General features: G+C 46.7%; 1 protein-coding gene across 1 annotated transcript in view; it reads left to right on the forward strand.

Annotated features, from left to right (window-relative positions):
• Positions 1–16,027, forward strand: part of LOC119376436 (conserved oligomeric Golgi complex subunit 6) — a 45,103-nt gene that overhangs the window by 17,173 nt on the left and 11,903 nt on the right. The window contains exons 2-3 of the mRNA XM_037646260.2: positions 4,814–5,070; positions 12,429–12,838. Of these exons, the coding sequence (XP_037502188.2) occupies positions 4,814–5,070; positions 12,429–12,838 (667 nt within the window). The remainder of the gene's footprint in view (positions 1–4,813; positions 5,071–12,428; positions 12,839–16,027) is intronic.

The following is a 16,027-nucleotide window of genomic DNA, read 5'->3' on the forward strand; positions in this document are numbered from 1 at the left end:
CTACGCTATAAATAATTGTAATTTTTTAGAAGTAGGGCAGCAGGCACTGTGCCATTTTTCGTCATTCTACAGAGAGCGTTGGTACCTGCTAAACGCATGTAAGGGATTATGCGCACTTTGTTGATTCTGCGCCTGATGACGATGAAGAATTATGGCAGAGCCCTTTTGTAATGGGTTGGAAGCATTCAACAACCTACTCGTTGCGCAATTCGCAATTGTTTGACGCCTGGTTACAGAATTCGCGTTGTGCGACGCTTGGTGCTTATTTTAATCTTCTACCACGCTATATTGCATATGCTAATGTGGTTCCTTCCCGACATGAAGCCTGTATAGGACCTTTTTGCAAAGCAGTTTCAAGCACCGGCATGGCTCAGAGGTTGAATACTGGGCTCCCACGCAGAGGGCCCAGGTTCGAACCTCGTTCCATCCTGGAATTTTTTTCTTATTTAGTTTTTTTTCTTATTTCGAGCGATACTGGTTACGGACACCGGCAGCGGCGGCGGCGGCGGACAACTACGGCGCCAAAAACGGCCGGAGAAATGATCTCATAACAGCTTTCGCTGTAAAAACTAATCTGCTAAGCAAAGACCTTGTCCAATATGGGAAATGGGGACAAGCGAAGCTTGGCGTGGGCGCGCGTGACGTACTGTATTGTTTTCTTTCTTTCTTTCTTTCTTTCTTTCTTTCTTTTTTCTTTCTTTCTTTCTTTCTTTCTTTCTTTCTTTCTTTCTTTCTTTCTGGCTAGCGGCCGTCCCAAGAACACTGTTTCGGGCGGAATCGGAGTGGCGTCTTTCATCTTCTTTCCAGCGTTCGCCAGCCTGTAGAACGGCCCAACGAAAGAACCACCACGCGATTACGGAAACGCGGTTTAGGAATTCAATTTTCTCGAAGTCGGAATTTTCCTGAAATGTGCAATTCCTGACATCAGCCTTACGCGTTGTCCAGCAGATCGCTTTCAGTCCGCCATCGCGAAATATTTCAGTGAAGCACCCACAGCAAGTGCACTGCTTCCAAACAGTTTTAGAGCGGAGCTATGAAGCATGGCGTTGCGCCGTTAACCGTAGACAAAAACTATCATCATCATTCATCAGCACGCGCCCTCTCCGACCTCTTCGTCGTCGTCTTCATCTTGAGTTTCTAGCCCAGAACACGTGCGCCGATATTTCCGGCGTGAGTCCAATAACTGTGATGGGTGACAGAATCAGTACGGATAGACAGAAAGAAAGAAAGCGAGAGAATGAAGAGATAAAAGAAGTGCAGAGAGAGAGAGAGAGATAGAAAGAGCGAGAAAGAGAAAGAAATACGGAGAGAGTGAAAGAAATAAATACAAATGAAAAAGGAAAACAAAGAACATTGAGAAAAGAAAGCGATGGAATATAAAGAAAGAAAGAAACGAAGGAAGAAAAAGAAAACTGAACGCTTACGTGAGTAGGCAGCATAGCGCAATGCGAAAGAAAGAAAGAAAGAAAGAAAGAAAGGAAGAAAGAAAGAAAGGAAGAAAGAACGAAAGAAGGAAGGAACGAAAGAAAGAAGGAACGAAAGAAGGAAGGAACGAAAGAAAGGAAGAAAGAAAGAAAGAAAGAGAAAGAAAGAAAGAAAGAAAGAAAGAAAGAAAGAAAGAAAGAAAGAAAGAAAGAAAGGAAACGCCAGGCCTGCGCGGAAAGCGCAGCACAGTCACAGCGAAAGCTGGAAGAGCGGCATCAATTTCTAGAGCCCGTTGTAAACTTTCTTGGGGCTACTAATACCAGTGTATATGCAAGGTACCCACTACGCCATAAATCATATTTTTTGTGAAGTTGGGAAGCATCCACTAGGACAATATTCATATTGTGGTGAAGCGAGGTACCTGCTATACATCTATACTAATTTCTGGGGTTAAACGTCCGAAAGCCATGATGTGATTAGGAGAGAAGCCTTAATGGAGAGAGGCCAAGATGTGGTGGTCAGCCTTAGCCTGCCCGTCCCAACGTGAGAGAAGCCCTGCGCGCTAATCGCGTCTCTCAGGACTACCAATAAAGTTTCACCAACGAACCAACCAACAGTTCGCCAAACGACAAATGGCTGCGAAGCAACGGCGGAGAGCCGAAGGCCCAGATTACGTGCAACGAGAGAATACTATGTAACGGGAAAGGCAACGGCGGCAGCGAGAAAACCCCGAAGCGACGAAAGGCCTACGCCAACGACGACGTGCCCGCAGATTTATGAGAGGTGCGAACGCTGGGTTTAAGCGCGAGTTTCTGTCTTTGGAGTTTGGACATCCGTGTCGAGTCTGTGACAGTCTGTGGTTTAACTCAAACTCTCTGCGCTGAGAATCAACGTAGAAACTATCTGCACCGCCTAGCTAAGGGCTAGAAACGACCTAGAAGCAACCAGATTAATCTTAAGAAACATCCAGTGGGTTCCTCGCAAGTGCACTTCTATTGCTTGCCAAGGAAGCCCATAAGGCTCCGATGATTCATTTCCTCAGGGTCTCAATAAAGTTAATTCCCTCTCTCTCTCTTTCTTTCTCACGTTAACGCATGTTATAAAGCGTGGTGGGAGTGTTAAATAACGACCGGGCGTCACACAATGCGAATTATGTAACCAGTGGGTCCTTTAAAGCTTGCAACCCATTACAAAGGGTTCAGCCATAATTCCTCGTCGTCATCAGCCGGCGCATGAAACAAGTGTCCATAATGCCTTACAGATGTGTAGCGGGTACCTTGCTTTTCAGCAGAATGATGAATAATGTGGTGGGTGCTTCCGAACATCACAAAAAAACGCTAGGCCTGCGCTGAAACCGCAGCACAGTCACAGCAAAAGCTGGAGGAGCGGTGTTTCTAGAGCCCGTTGTAAGCTCTCTTGGGGCTAGAATACAAGTACACTAGAAAGGTGCCCACTGCGCCATAAATCACAATTTTTGAGAAGTTGGGAAGCACCTAATAAGCCATTATTCGTCATTCTGCGGAGAAGCGAGGCACCAGCTACACGTCTGTAAGGCATTATGTGCACTTCTTTGACGCGACTACTGATGACGATGAAGAATTATGACTCAGCCCTTTGTAATGGGTTGGAATCTATAAACAGCCCACCAGTTATGTAATTTGCATTGGTTGGCGCCCGGTCGCTATTTCCCTATCCCGTCATGCTGTATAAAATACGTTGACGTGGGAGAGAGACGGGAGGGGGGGGGGGGCGAAGAACTTTAGTGAGACCCCGAGGAAGTGGATCATGCGCTTATGGGTTTCCTTGGCTACCAATACAAGTGCACTTGTAAGGAACCCACTACGCTATAAATCATTGTAATTTTACTGAGACCCCGAGGAAATGGATCATGCGCTTATGGGCTTCCTTGGCAACCAATACAAGTGCACTTGCGAGGAACCCACTACGCTATAAATCACCGTAATTTTTGAGATGTAGGGCAGCAGGCACTGTGCCATTTTTCGTCCTTCTACGGAGAGCGTTGGTGCCTGCTAAACGCATGTAAGGCATTATGCGCACTTTGTTGATGCTTTGCCTGATGACGATGAAGAATTATGGCAGAGCCCGTTGTAATGGGTTGGAAGCATTCAACAACCTACTCGTTGCGCAATTCGCATTGTGTGACGCCTGGTTACAGAATTCGCGTTGTGCGACGCTTGGTGCTTGTTTTACTCTTCTACCACGCTATATTGCATTTGCTAATGTGGTTCCTTCCCAACATGAAGCCTGTATAGGACCTATTTGCAACGCAATCTCAAGCACCGGCATGGCTCAGAGGTTGAATACTGGGCTCCCACGCAGAGGGCCCAGGTTCGAACCTCGTTCCATCCTGAATTTTGCTTTCTTATTTCGTTTTTTCCCTTATTTTGAGCGATACTGGTTACTGACACCGCCGGAGGCGGCGGTGGCGGACAACTACGGCGCCAAAAACGGCCGGTGAAATGATCTCATAACAGCTTCCGCTGTAAAATTATGATTTGTGGCGTAATGGGTACGTTGCCAGTGTACATGTATCAGTAGCCACAAGGGAGTTTATCACGTACTCTAGAAATGCCGTTCTTCCAGCTATCGCTGCGGCTGTGCTGAGCTTTCCGCGCAGGCCTGGTGTTTTCTTTCTCTTTTCAATTTCTGTTAGTCTCCATCACGTTGAGTTATCTTATTAACCCCCGCAAGGGCGTCTGTGCAAGCAGGCGTTTGGTGTGTAGCGACACCACGGACCCGAGCTAATGGGGGTTTGGCCCCTCCCACGCCTAGCCGTGCGTGGCTGTGCCGTGTCCGGGGAAAAGGGGATCCTGGGGGTTGAGCCAACGCCGGGTGCTTGGACCTTTAAGGCCCCCTAGCAGAGGCAACACGCCCCTTTGGCCCCGGCTTTACGTAGACGGCACCCCTGGGCTGACCCACCCAGAGGAAATCGGCAGTCGCCTTTTCCTATCTCTCTCCGCACATCTTCGTCTTTCTCTCCCACTTTCAATCTGTCCTGTCGTCTTCTCCCTTCCTTTTACATCCATTTTCCTGGCGGCGAGGGTTAACCTTGTGTGGTGGTCCTACCTTGGGTACACCATATTCGGTTATAGCAACGATGTACAGTTGGCATGGCAGGGCTTGCTCCATCACAACCTCTGCCGTGTCCCCTTGTTGGGCTCGGTAAAGGGTGACTGGCATTGTTGCGAAACAATTTACTCATTTAACGGGATCGTCCAACCTTTTCGCAAATGATTGCCCCTCGAAACGGGGGGCACCGATGCAACCGCTGAAATCCTCCAGAAAAAGAAAGACACCTTCCCCAAGTATCACGTCATCCACTGTGAGAATACCAACAAAAAAGCCCATAACATTTCACCTTTCCTAGTGTCAAAGTGCCTCACTGAGACCATCGGAAACGGCTACAAAGCGACCAAGATGGCCACTGGGGATCTGCTGGTTGAAGTTAAAGATAAGTCGCAGTACCAAAAATTGACGAACCTTGTGGCATTTGGGGATAAACCGATCACTGTCACCGCCCACAGAACAATGAATACGGTGAAGGGTGTCGTATCAGATGATGACCTCATGGACCTTACTGATGACGAACTCCTGGCCGGCTGGAAGGATAAGAATGTTGTACAGGTACAACGAATAAAGATCAGACGAGACAACAGGGAAATACCCACTAGGCACATAATCCTTACCTTCAACCCTAGCACACTTCCAGACAAAATAGAAACAGGTTACTTGAAGTTGCACGTCAGCCCATACATTCCGAACACAAGGCGCTGCTTCAAGTGCCGAAGGTTGGCCATGCATCACAGAGCTGCCGAGGGCAGCTTACCTGTGCTAAGTGCAGTGCTACGGGACATTCTGCTGATGACGACTGCAATGCTGAAGCTCACTGTGCAAATTGTGATGATGACTGCCCAGCGTACTCGAGATCCTGCACAGCCTGGAGAAAAGAGGAGATCATCACTATCAAATTTAAAGAAAACATAAGCTTCCGCGAAGCCAGACAGCGTCTCTCACCGTACCTTGCTAAAAAGACATCATTCCCCGAAGTGGTGCAACGGGGGCCAGCACCACAACGGCATCAGGCAGCCGCCCAAGCCACGCGCAGTGCGCTGAGGCGATCCCCCCTTGCCCCACGGTGGGAGCAGCCAAGGCTGCCCTACCTTCCCCTCATGCGGCCACACTGGAGGCCTCTCCTAGATCTGGCACTAGCCAGGACAGCTCAGAGGCCAAAGAGGTCCTGTCGACCTCTTCTCTGGCGGGGTCAAAGGCCTCGTCTGCCAAGACGAAGCCTACACAACGCCATCATCGCTCGCTAGAGCAACTGTCCGACGCCTTGCACGAGGCGATGGACACTACTTCTAGCCCAGCGGTGCAGGCAGTGCCTAAGGAGCGGCGAGACACTCTCGACCGCTCCAAAAAAAGCAAAACCCCAATTACAGGGCCAGAAAAGGGTCCTGTAAAATAAGTGAACCTGCCCCATTTTTAAACACGCATTTTTTAGTTCCTTTAGAAGCAAGTCACTTTCCATTCTATTATATCTTACTCACTTGCTCTTCGATTTTTAAACTTTCACATTCAACATGGCTTTTATGATTCATTGGAACTGTAGAGGGCTTTTAAACAATGTAGGTGACATAAAGGAAATACTGAACGACTTTTCTCCTGTGGCTTTGTGCCTTCAGGAAACCAGCCTAGGTGATCGATATCAAAACATCCTAAAAGGTTCACTGTTGTGCGGCGTGATCGTACGCAGGCAAGCCAACTGTCGGCTGGTGAGGCTGTTGTTATTAAAGGTGGCGTAGGAGTGAGAGAAATTCATATTAATAGTCACATAGAGGCCGCCGCCGTTACCATTCTAGCGCATAAAACCATCACCATCTGTTCCCTCTACATTCCACCACACACGCAATTCACTGTAAGCGATTTAGAATTAATTTACCCCAACTGCCCTAACCTTTTGTGATAGCAGGTGACTTTAATGCACATAACAAGCTTCGGGGTAGTAAAACAGTTGACTCTAGAGGACAAACACTTGAAGATTTTATTTTAGCCAACGATGTTTGTCTTTTAAATTCGGGCGCTGCATCTTACTGCTCCCCAAGTTCAGGAGCTATGAGCTGCCTGGACCTGGCTCTGTGCTCTCCAGCGGTGTTCACAGATTTTAAATGGAAGGTAATAGATAATCCATACGGTAGTGACCACATGCCTGCACTCATCAGTCTAACCACAGCACTTCCTACCATATCCTCCAGACCACCCTGCTGGAGACTTCATTTGGCAGACTGGGCTCTCTTTACCGATCAAGCCAGTCTGGATAAAGAGAGTCTAGATCATTTGAGCGTTGATGAAATGAATGAAAGAATTACAATGTGTATAATCGCGGCAGCAAAGAATTCTGGTTTTTTTAAAAAGGAAATTGAAGCCCTGGTGGACGCACGAATGTACAGAAGCCAAAAAAACTCCAAAACAAAGCCTGGGGTATCTTCCGGAGGTACCCGACGTACGATAACCTCATCTCCTTCAAAAAGCGAAAGCGAAAGCTAGGTATGTTCGTAGGCAAGCCAAAAAAATCTCCTGGCAAAACTACGTTTCATCCATAAACAGCTCGGTCACATCCAAAAGAATGTGGGATCAGGTTCGCAAGTTCAATGGCAACTACGCTGCCTATACCATCCCCTTTGTTTCAACAATAGGTACTCAGACATCCCTACAGGAACGGGCAGACCTATTAGGGCTTCACTTTTACAACATACTATCTAGCTCAGCAAACTATTCAGAAACGTTCTTAAGGCACAAGCAATCTATAGAAAAACAAAAGCTTCCTACAGCAGGTTTCTTAGACTTGCCATACAATGCGCCTTTAACCCTCCATGAACTGAACAGAGTACTTTCTGCAGGTAAAAAAACAGCGCCTGGTCCTGACACAATACACTATGCAATGCTCGCCCACCTGTCACCAAAAGCACTTGAGGCCCTTCTGTATTTCTTCAACATTATTTGGCAAACTGGTTGAATGCCCACGGATTGGAAGAAGGCCATTATAATTCCTACGGTAGAATAGCGCAAATACCAAGACGAGAGAAGATGGGAGACGAACAAGCGCTATTCTCTCATCTTGGTATTTGCGCTATTCTACCGTAAGAATGAACCAACTCGCCCAACAAGTTACTTTACATTATAATTCCATTCCTAAAAACGGGAAAAGCTTCTACATTAGCAAACAGCTATAGGCCAATTGCACTTACAAGTTGTCTTGCAAAAACCTATGAGAGTGTCATTAACGTCAGACTAACATACATCTTTAAAATGGAAAACTCACTAGACATCCACCAATGTGGTTACAGAAAAGGTTGTTCAAACTACACTGTCTAGCAGTCTTTTTTGATCTTCAAAAAGCCTACGACACTACTTGGAGGTATGGCATTTTACGAGACTTGGCGGATCTAGGAATCCGCGGCAGAATGCTTGACTGTCTCTCCGATTTTTTGTCCAACTGGACCTTCCAGGTCCGCCTTGGCGTGACACTTTGTCGTGTATTTACTCAAGAAAATGGTGTACCTCAGGGGTGTGTTTTGAGCACTACACTTTTTGTCGTGAAAATGAACTCTGAACAAAGTTATACCATCCACACTGATGCATTCTCTGTACGTTGACGATCTCCAGATTGCGCTTCGCGTGTCTAACATGGTAACATGTCAATGACAGACTCAAATCACATTGAACAAACTAACACAATGGGCTGAGAAGAATGGCTTCCGCTTCTCCGGGGAAAAGACAGTTGCCGTAGTATATTCTCAGAAAAGAGGCTTGCAGCCGGACCCAATTCTTGAACTGAATGAAACAGTTTTACCAGTCAAACAAGAGCACAAGTTTCTAGGAGTCGTATTTGACGAGAAACTCAACTTTCTATCACACATTACCAGTCTAAAAATTAAAGCAACTAGGGCACTCAATGTCCTCAAAGTTCTGTCGCGGAAGCGCTGGGGCGCTCTGACCGTAAGTGCCCTCTGCACATCTATTGTTCATTGGTGCGTAGCAAATTAGATTATGGTAGTGTAGTTTACGGTTCAGCGAGGCAGTCCTACCTCAAGAGACTCGACCCCGTGCATAACAAAGGGATACGCTTGGCAACCGGTGCATACCGGTCCTCGCCGCTTCCCAGCTTGTACTCTGAGAGTAACGAACCGGCACTGGACAGCAGAAGAATGCAGCTAATGCTTACATATGTCTTAAGAGTTCATCATCATCATCATCATCAGCCTGTCTACGCCCACTGCAGGGCAAAGGCCTCTCCCATGTTCCGCCAATCAACCCGGTCCTGTGCTTTCTGCTGCCACGTAATACCTGCAAACTTCTTAATCTCATCTACCCACCTAATTTTCTGTCTCCCCCTCACGCGTTTGCCATCTCTTGGAATCCAGTCAGTTACCCCATTAAGAAACGTCAAGCTATGAAAGCCTCAAATGCAACAGACAAAATAGAGCTGGCGGAGCTTTCGAAGTTAATCAATAGGCGTAAAGTAGCCGACATAAGAAAGTATAATATGGAGAGAATTGAGCATGCTCTAAAGAATGGAAGAAGCCTCAAAGCTATGAAGACAAAACTGTGCATAGGCAAAAATCAGATGTATGCATTAAGGGATAAGGAAGGCAAGGTCACAAACAATATGGATAGAATAGTTGAGGTAGCGGAAGAATTCTACAGAGATCTGTACAGCAGCCGAGCCATTCAGGATGATAACGTAAGAAGGAGTAATAGCGCAGAGGAATCTGACATCCCACCAGTATTGACAGGAGAAGTAAAGAAAGCCCTAAAGGGAATGCAAAGAGGCAAAGCAGCTGGTGAGGATCAGGTAACATCAGACCTGTTGAAAGACGGTGGAGAGATTATGTTAGAGAAACTGGCCACCCTGTATACGAAGTGCCTCTCGACGGGGAGGATACCAGAATCTTGGAAGAATGCCAACATCATCTTGATCCATAAGAAAGGGGACGTCAAAGACCTGAAAAATTACAGGCCCATAAGCTTACTGTCGGTTGTCTACAAGCTATTTACAAAAGTAATTGCTAACAGAATTAATACGACATTGGAGTTCAATCAACCAAGGGACCAGGCAGGATTTCGTACAGGATTCTCAACAATAGACCATATTCATACTGTCAATCAGGTGATAGAGAAATGCGCGGAATACAACCAACCCCTATACATAGCCTTCATAGATTACGAGAAGGCATTTGATTCGGTGGAGACATCAGCAGTCATGCAGGCACTGCAGAATCAAGGCATCGACGAAGCCTATATAAACATAATGGAAGAAATCTACAGCGGATCCACAGCCACTATAGTCCTCCATAAAGAAAGCGACAGAATCCTAATAAAGAAGGGCGTACGGCAGGGAGACACGATCTCTCCAATGTTATTCACCACGTGTTTACAGGAGGTTTTCAGGGCCCTAGATTGGGAAGAGCTAGGGATAAGAGTTAATGGAGAGTATCTCAGTAACCTACGATTCGCTGATGACATTGCATTGATGAGTAACGCGGGAGACGAATTGCAGCTCATGATTACTGAACTGGATACGGAAAGTAGAAGAGTAGGTCTGAAAATTAATATGCATAAAACTAAAGTAATGTGGAACAATCTTGGTAGAGAACAGCGCTTTGCGATAGGTGGCGAGACACTGGAAGTTGTAAAGGAGTACGTCTACTTAGGACAGGTAGTAACCGCGGAGCCGAACCATGAGAGTGAAATAACTGGAAGAATAAGGATGGGTTGGGGCTCATTCGGCAAGCATTATCAAATCATGAATGGTAAGCTACCACTATCCCTCAAGAGGAAGGTATATAACAGCTGCATCTTACCGGTACTTACCTACGGAGCAGAAACCTGGAGACTTACAAAGAGGGTTCAACTTAAATTGAGGACGACGCAGTGAGCGATGGAAAGGAAAATGATAGGTGTAACCTTAAGAGACAGGAAGAGAGCAGAGTGGGTCAGGGAACAAACGGGGGTTAAGGACATCATAGTTGAAATCAAGAAGAAGAAATGGATATGGGCCGGGCACGTAGCACGTCTTAAGAGTTCGCTCATCGCCAAACCACATATGCTGCAACATTACCACACACTGTGACAAATGACTCCATTACACAAACAAACCAAATGTAATAAGACCACTTATACTCAGATTTGAAGAAAAATGTCGCGAGTGTAACGTCCCTGCAGATGCCCTTTCTGTTACTAAAAGGCCAAGAAGATTGCCTCCCTGGAAAAACTTTATGGAATTTCTTGACCTCTCATTGACACATCTTAAAAAACAAGGTACACCACATGAACACATATTACAAGAATTTTGCACAGTTCAAGAAAGGTACAACACAAAGAATTTTACACTGATGGCTCCAAGATGGCTAGCTATGTCGGTAGCAGTGTCGTTCAAGGTGCGTGGGAAGAAACAGTCAGATTACCACAGTTTGTTTCAGTTTTTACCGCTTAGTGTTATGCCTTGTGGATGGCAGTAAAAATAATTGAAAGCGCTATATACAAGAAAACAATAATTTTTACAAATTCCTTGAGTGCATTGAAGGCCCTCCATATACGCTATCAATACGAACCTTTCATTGGCGACATTTTAAACATATTATCGCGTCTAAGTGAAGGACAAAATAACCGGTTCTGCTGGGTCTCAAGTCACGTCGGGATACCTGGAAATGCAAGGGCAGATCAGTGCACAGCAGCAGCAGCAAAGAACTTTAGTATCTCGCTAGTGAATCTTCCCGTTAGGGATAGTATCTGCGCAATTTGTACAGTGCTAACATCTAAATGGCAGCGGGAATGGAATATGATAGGCAACAATAAACTTCAACTAATCAAGCCATTCCTAAGTGAATGGAAGTCATGTTACCACCAAGAATGTTTTATTGAAGTAATCCTGTGTCGTCTTCGAATTGGTCACACGCATAGCACCCATAATTACTTGTTCAGACAAGAACAGCGATAAATGCGATGAACCGCTAATAGTGTCGCACATTTTGCTTACACGCCCACATTTGGAAGCACATCGAGGTTACGCATTCCACGTTACCCCATGTTCATTCTAGGAGATGATACGCTCATACCCCCAGCTGACGTTGTCAACTTCCTGGATGACACCAAATTTCTAAATAAGTTATAATAAGCATGCCATCGTAGTTGTATGGTACAGATCTGCAAGATTTACGAACCTGTGTGGCCACAGCATGGCCTCTTGCGAGAAGTCAGCGCTGTGACAGCTTCTTTTTGAACACAGCACTTGCCTCCTGACCCTTGCACACAAGGACACAAGTGAGGCGAGAGTGCTGGAGCGATTCCCTTACATTTTTTTACAAAATCACCTCACGCACAGACCATATCCATTGACCACCACCCCATGTATCATGTCCATAATTTTAAAAAGTATATACATTACGCGAATGTTTTTAGGTCTGTCTACAGCCGCAAAACATTATTCATTTTATTCCATTAGTCATCACTAACCACGCATTCACAGTCATGGCCATTGTAAGGAAAAAATCACTTGGAAGACGAGCCACAATTTTCCCTTACTGACTGAATCACTCTCTTAGAGAAGATAGTTTTTTTTGTTTTTTTTTAATTAAACCTTCACTGCGCGATGTATGCCGAGCTACCTAGTTTTTTTTTTTTCTCCTTTTTTTCCTTTCACCATGTGGCTGGCGCAGCATAGCCTTAGTTGCTTTTGCGCCAGCAAACCCAACATAACTAACTAATTAAGGTGAGCAAAAAAGCACAGTAGCCACATAGTGTCGTTGTCAAATGGCTGTAACTTTGCTACAACATCGTCATTTCAAAAAAATTCTTTTGACTGTGTGTTTATTGAAAGCAGATGCAGAGTTGTCACCTTATATATAGCCAGTTTTCGAGCTCACAGTAACATAGGGGTTCTTTAAGACGAGCACCTTTATTTTGATTTTTTTTTCTTCACTTAGTGTGTAATGTTGAAATCAGAAAGACTGAACTCCGTCTTTTGGTCATTGCAGCAAGAGACAGCCTACGAACGTCTCTATCGCTGGCTCCAGAACAGGTGCAGAGTTCTCGGGGCCGATGCCGCATCCGAGCCAGGCCCCCTGTTGGCTCGTGCGTTTGGGGCACTGCGCGAGCGCCCCCTACTTTGGGGCTATGCTCTTGACGAGTATGCCAATGCACGACGTGCCTGCGTGGTGCGGCACCTCATTGATGCCCTAACTCGTGGCACGGGAGGCTCCAGGCCTCTTGAGTCCCTGGCAAAGGACCCACTCCGCTATGCCGGAGACATGCTAGCCTGGGCACACCAGTGTGCTGCGTCTGAACGGGAGCTTCTGGAGCAGCTGCTTGCGCAGTGCGGCGGGCTGCGTGGAAGGTGAGAAGAGCGCTCACTGTAGTTTCATTAAGAGTCGACTGTGACAAGACTTGGCATCACATAAGGTGGTCACAAAATAGAAAAAGAAGAGGGGCCCACAAAGAAACTGTGGCTGTGCTCAGAGTTATGAAAAAAATTTACTGTAAAATCATGCAGGTTGCTAAATAAAGGATTCATGCTGTGAGACTTGCTCATTGTATGAATCCCCATAGTCTAATGGCAAGTCAGCATTGCATACTGACATTATTTGTGTTTCTGTCTATTTGTCGTTCTTCCCAGCCGCGTGTGCGCTTAACAACAAAGAATACGCTAACAAAAATTGTAGTGGTTCCAGAATGATCCATTTTTATGGAAGAATAGGGTAATTGAGTGAAACATGAATGAGTGGGTAAGACAGTTGTGGTTTACGGTAATGGTTGTGTATGAGCTGAAGTGATGCCTTTACAGCCTGAGGCACATCACTTCTGGTAGATACACTCTAGTGCAGCGTGAATTTCTTTTTTTTTCATTGTGTGCGTCATTTGCATGCAGTGCTCCTTGGCACTTCATTATAACTACTTTCTGCTAAGATATTCTATATGCAGATGGTTAACTTTATGATCAGTTCAAGGACATAAAAAAGTCCAATCACGATTTTAAGGGCAGGTTAAATTACATTTTCTTGAGGGCTCTTGGGCGTTTTCTAATCAGTCTAATCAATTCATTTGATGAGGTAGTAATGTATCGCAGTTATTCCACTCCTGCGCCAAAGTGCGCCAAATTAGATTTACTGTGCCATCCTGATAATATCGACGGAAATTGTGCCAAACTGCGCCACTCTCGGGTTTGGGGCGTCTATCACCGGAAATTGCCACGCCGGTGCGCCAAACATGTGCAGCTGGATCTTGGGGCCGCCAAAGTCGCAACCCCGGACCAAAAACTATTCCGCTCAATAAACAGCGCACGCGCCTGCGCCTCGAGTAAGCCACGATGCCATGCTCGGTGCCGACGCAGCTTCTGTTCTGCAAGTCAGCTCGACAGTAAAACGTACTCTCCGCAGAGGCTCGTGACATCTCGGCCAATTGGTAGCGTGAAAGTGTGGCGGCAATTCATCGGCGGACGTCGTCTGTTCCAGAAGCGCTGCTGATAGCTCGTTTCAAGTGTCACATGGCACGTAATGAAAGCAGTGTTAAGTAATAACTACATGCGTGCCACCAAAATGTCTGTCACTTCTATTTCTGGACATCACGTAATGACATTTGGGAACGCCATAGCAACAGGTGTATAGAACAATGTCAAATCCTTCGTGCTTCGCATCCTTTTAAGAGCACAAGAACGGTGGGAATGCGTTGACACTTTTCCTCAAATATACTTTATCCATGGACCGTCATCCAGAAGAGGCTTTTCGTAATTCCTTCCACTAGCGTACCCGGGTTTTTTATTGCTCTTGCGGTGAATACCCTCTAAAAGGCCCTGCCATTTCGAGCACGTGAGTGCTAGGGTCCCAATTCAAATTTTTCGCTTGGTTTTTTTTAAATGTCATCTCATTAATAAAAGCATGCCTCCTGGTCGGAGCAGCCGCAACTCGGCTTTAATATGCGCCCAGCTGTCAGTAGCAGGCCCGTCGCTGGCGGCCCTAGTGTCTGAAGGCCCACTGTGGAGCGGCTACGCCATGTTACACGTCCGCCCCTCGCTTTCCAGGGTCAATAGCTGACGGTTAAAAAAGCAAAAGTTTTGCTTATGGGTGAAGCAAGGAATGTGATACCAACAAATTGTATTTTTATTCGAAGTAAGGCTAGCCGCTATCTCTTTTGGATCCCATCTCGTGTAACTCAACGAAACGCTGGTTTAAGGGAATATGGGTGCACCCAAGACCAAAGCGGTTTTCCTGCTGTAAGCGTTGAGAGTGCAGCAAGTTTACGAGCTCTATCTCCGGATGCCTCGAGATAGGGCGCGTGCCAGTGACTCTGCCCTTCGAGTGACGCAGCCTCCCCCCTCCCATGCCTTGGTGCCTCTTCATGCGCCTTACTAAAGACGGGCGGGGCGTTTCCTCTCTGTTTGATAAGCAGTCAACGGCAGGCCTCGCACAATGACGTTTATCGCATGTGCCCTCCATGCAACGGAGACGGTCGGCTCGTTTCATCTGTGCTTCAGCTGCGTTCGTCGCCAGCACTCGCGAGCTTTTACTGACAGGTAGAGAATACGATGCGTGGGGTGATGTTATCAATTTGGTCTTTATACAGAAAATGACGGCGACGGCGAGAGTGTCCATATAATTGCTATTGCAACAAAAGAAAAAAAAATTTGTCAGATCCCATGCCTTGTGAGAATCGGTTTCCTGCAAACATGGTGTTAGAAGTACAGGTGGAACGACGCAGCACCGGCGTCATGCTCTCGCTGCGTCGAACTTCGGTTCCTCCGCGCCGTCACGCCGCGAGATGGCAGGAGCAGTCACGAGGCTCACAGCGGCGCACGCCGGCCTCTGTTCCGACAAAGCCACGGTGACAAAGCAGTTGTCGCCACGTTGCTTTCTCGTTTAATTCTTTTTGTGCGATGGCAGGTCATGCTATTCGAGTGAGGAAGCCGTGAAATGGGCAAAAAGTGTTTTGTGCCGCGGCGCAACTCTGGGTAAAGACCTGCACTGAAAAAGTCGATTTTTCTGCACCCCGAGACGCGGAGCGCCTGCAGGTTTGGCGCCATGCGATTCCGCGCAAGGACCGCATGCTGCAGTCGACTGATTATGTGTGCGAGAAGCACTGTGAGCCGAGGTACATAGCGAAGACGTGGGAAGCAGTGTACAAAGGGCACGTTCTTGTGAGCACACCACAAAAGGCGGCTCTTGCTAATGACGCCGTGCCGACGAAGTTTTGAGTTCGTTTTGAGTTCATCGTCTTGAGTTCATCCACGCCGTCAGTTGGCCTGTTTTTTTTTAACTATAACTACGTGCGTGTGCAGTCTTTCTCCGTGCGAGAGCTACGCTTGTTAACAATGAGAATATCTGGAGTTTTGCGTGCTGAAACCACGTTATGATTATGAGGCACGCCGTAGCAGAGCTCCACAAACTTCGGCAATATGGTGTTATTTAACATGCACCGACATCGTGGAGCACACGGGTCTCTAGCTTGTCGCCTCCATCAAAATGCGACCGCCGCGGCTGGGATCGAACTAGGGAACTTCGGTCAGCAGCCGAGTACCGTAACCGGTGTACCA

The sequence above is a fragment of the Rhipicephalus sanguineus genome, unplaced genomic scaffold (genome assembly GCF_013339695.2).
Source record: "Rhipicephalus sanguineus isolate Rsan-2018 unplaced genomic scaffold, BIME_Rsan_1.4 Seq1203, whole genome shotgun sequence".
Lineage (NCBI taxonomy): Eukaryota > Metazoa > Arthropoda > Arachnida > Ixodida > Ixodidae > Rhipicephalus > Rhipicephalus sanguineus.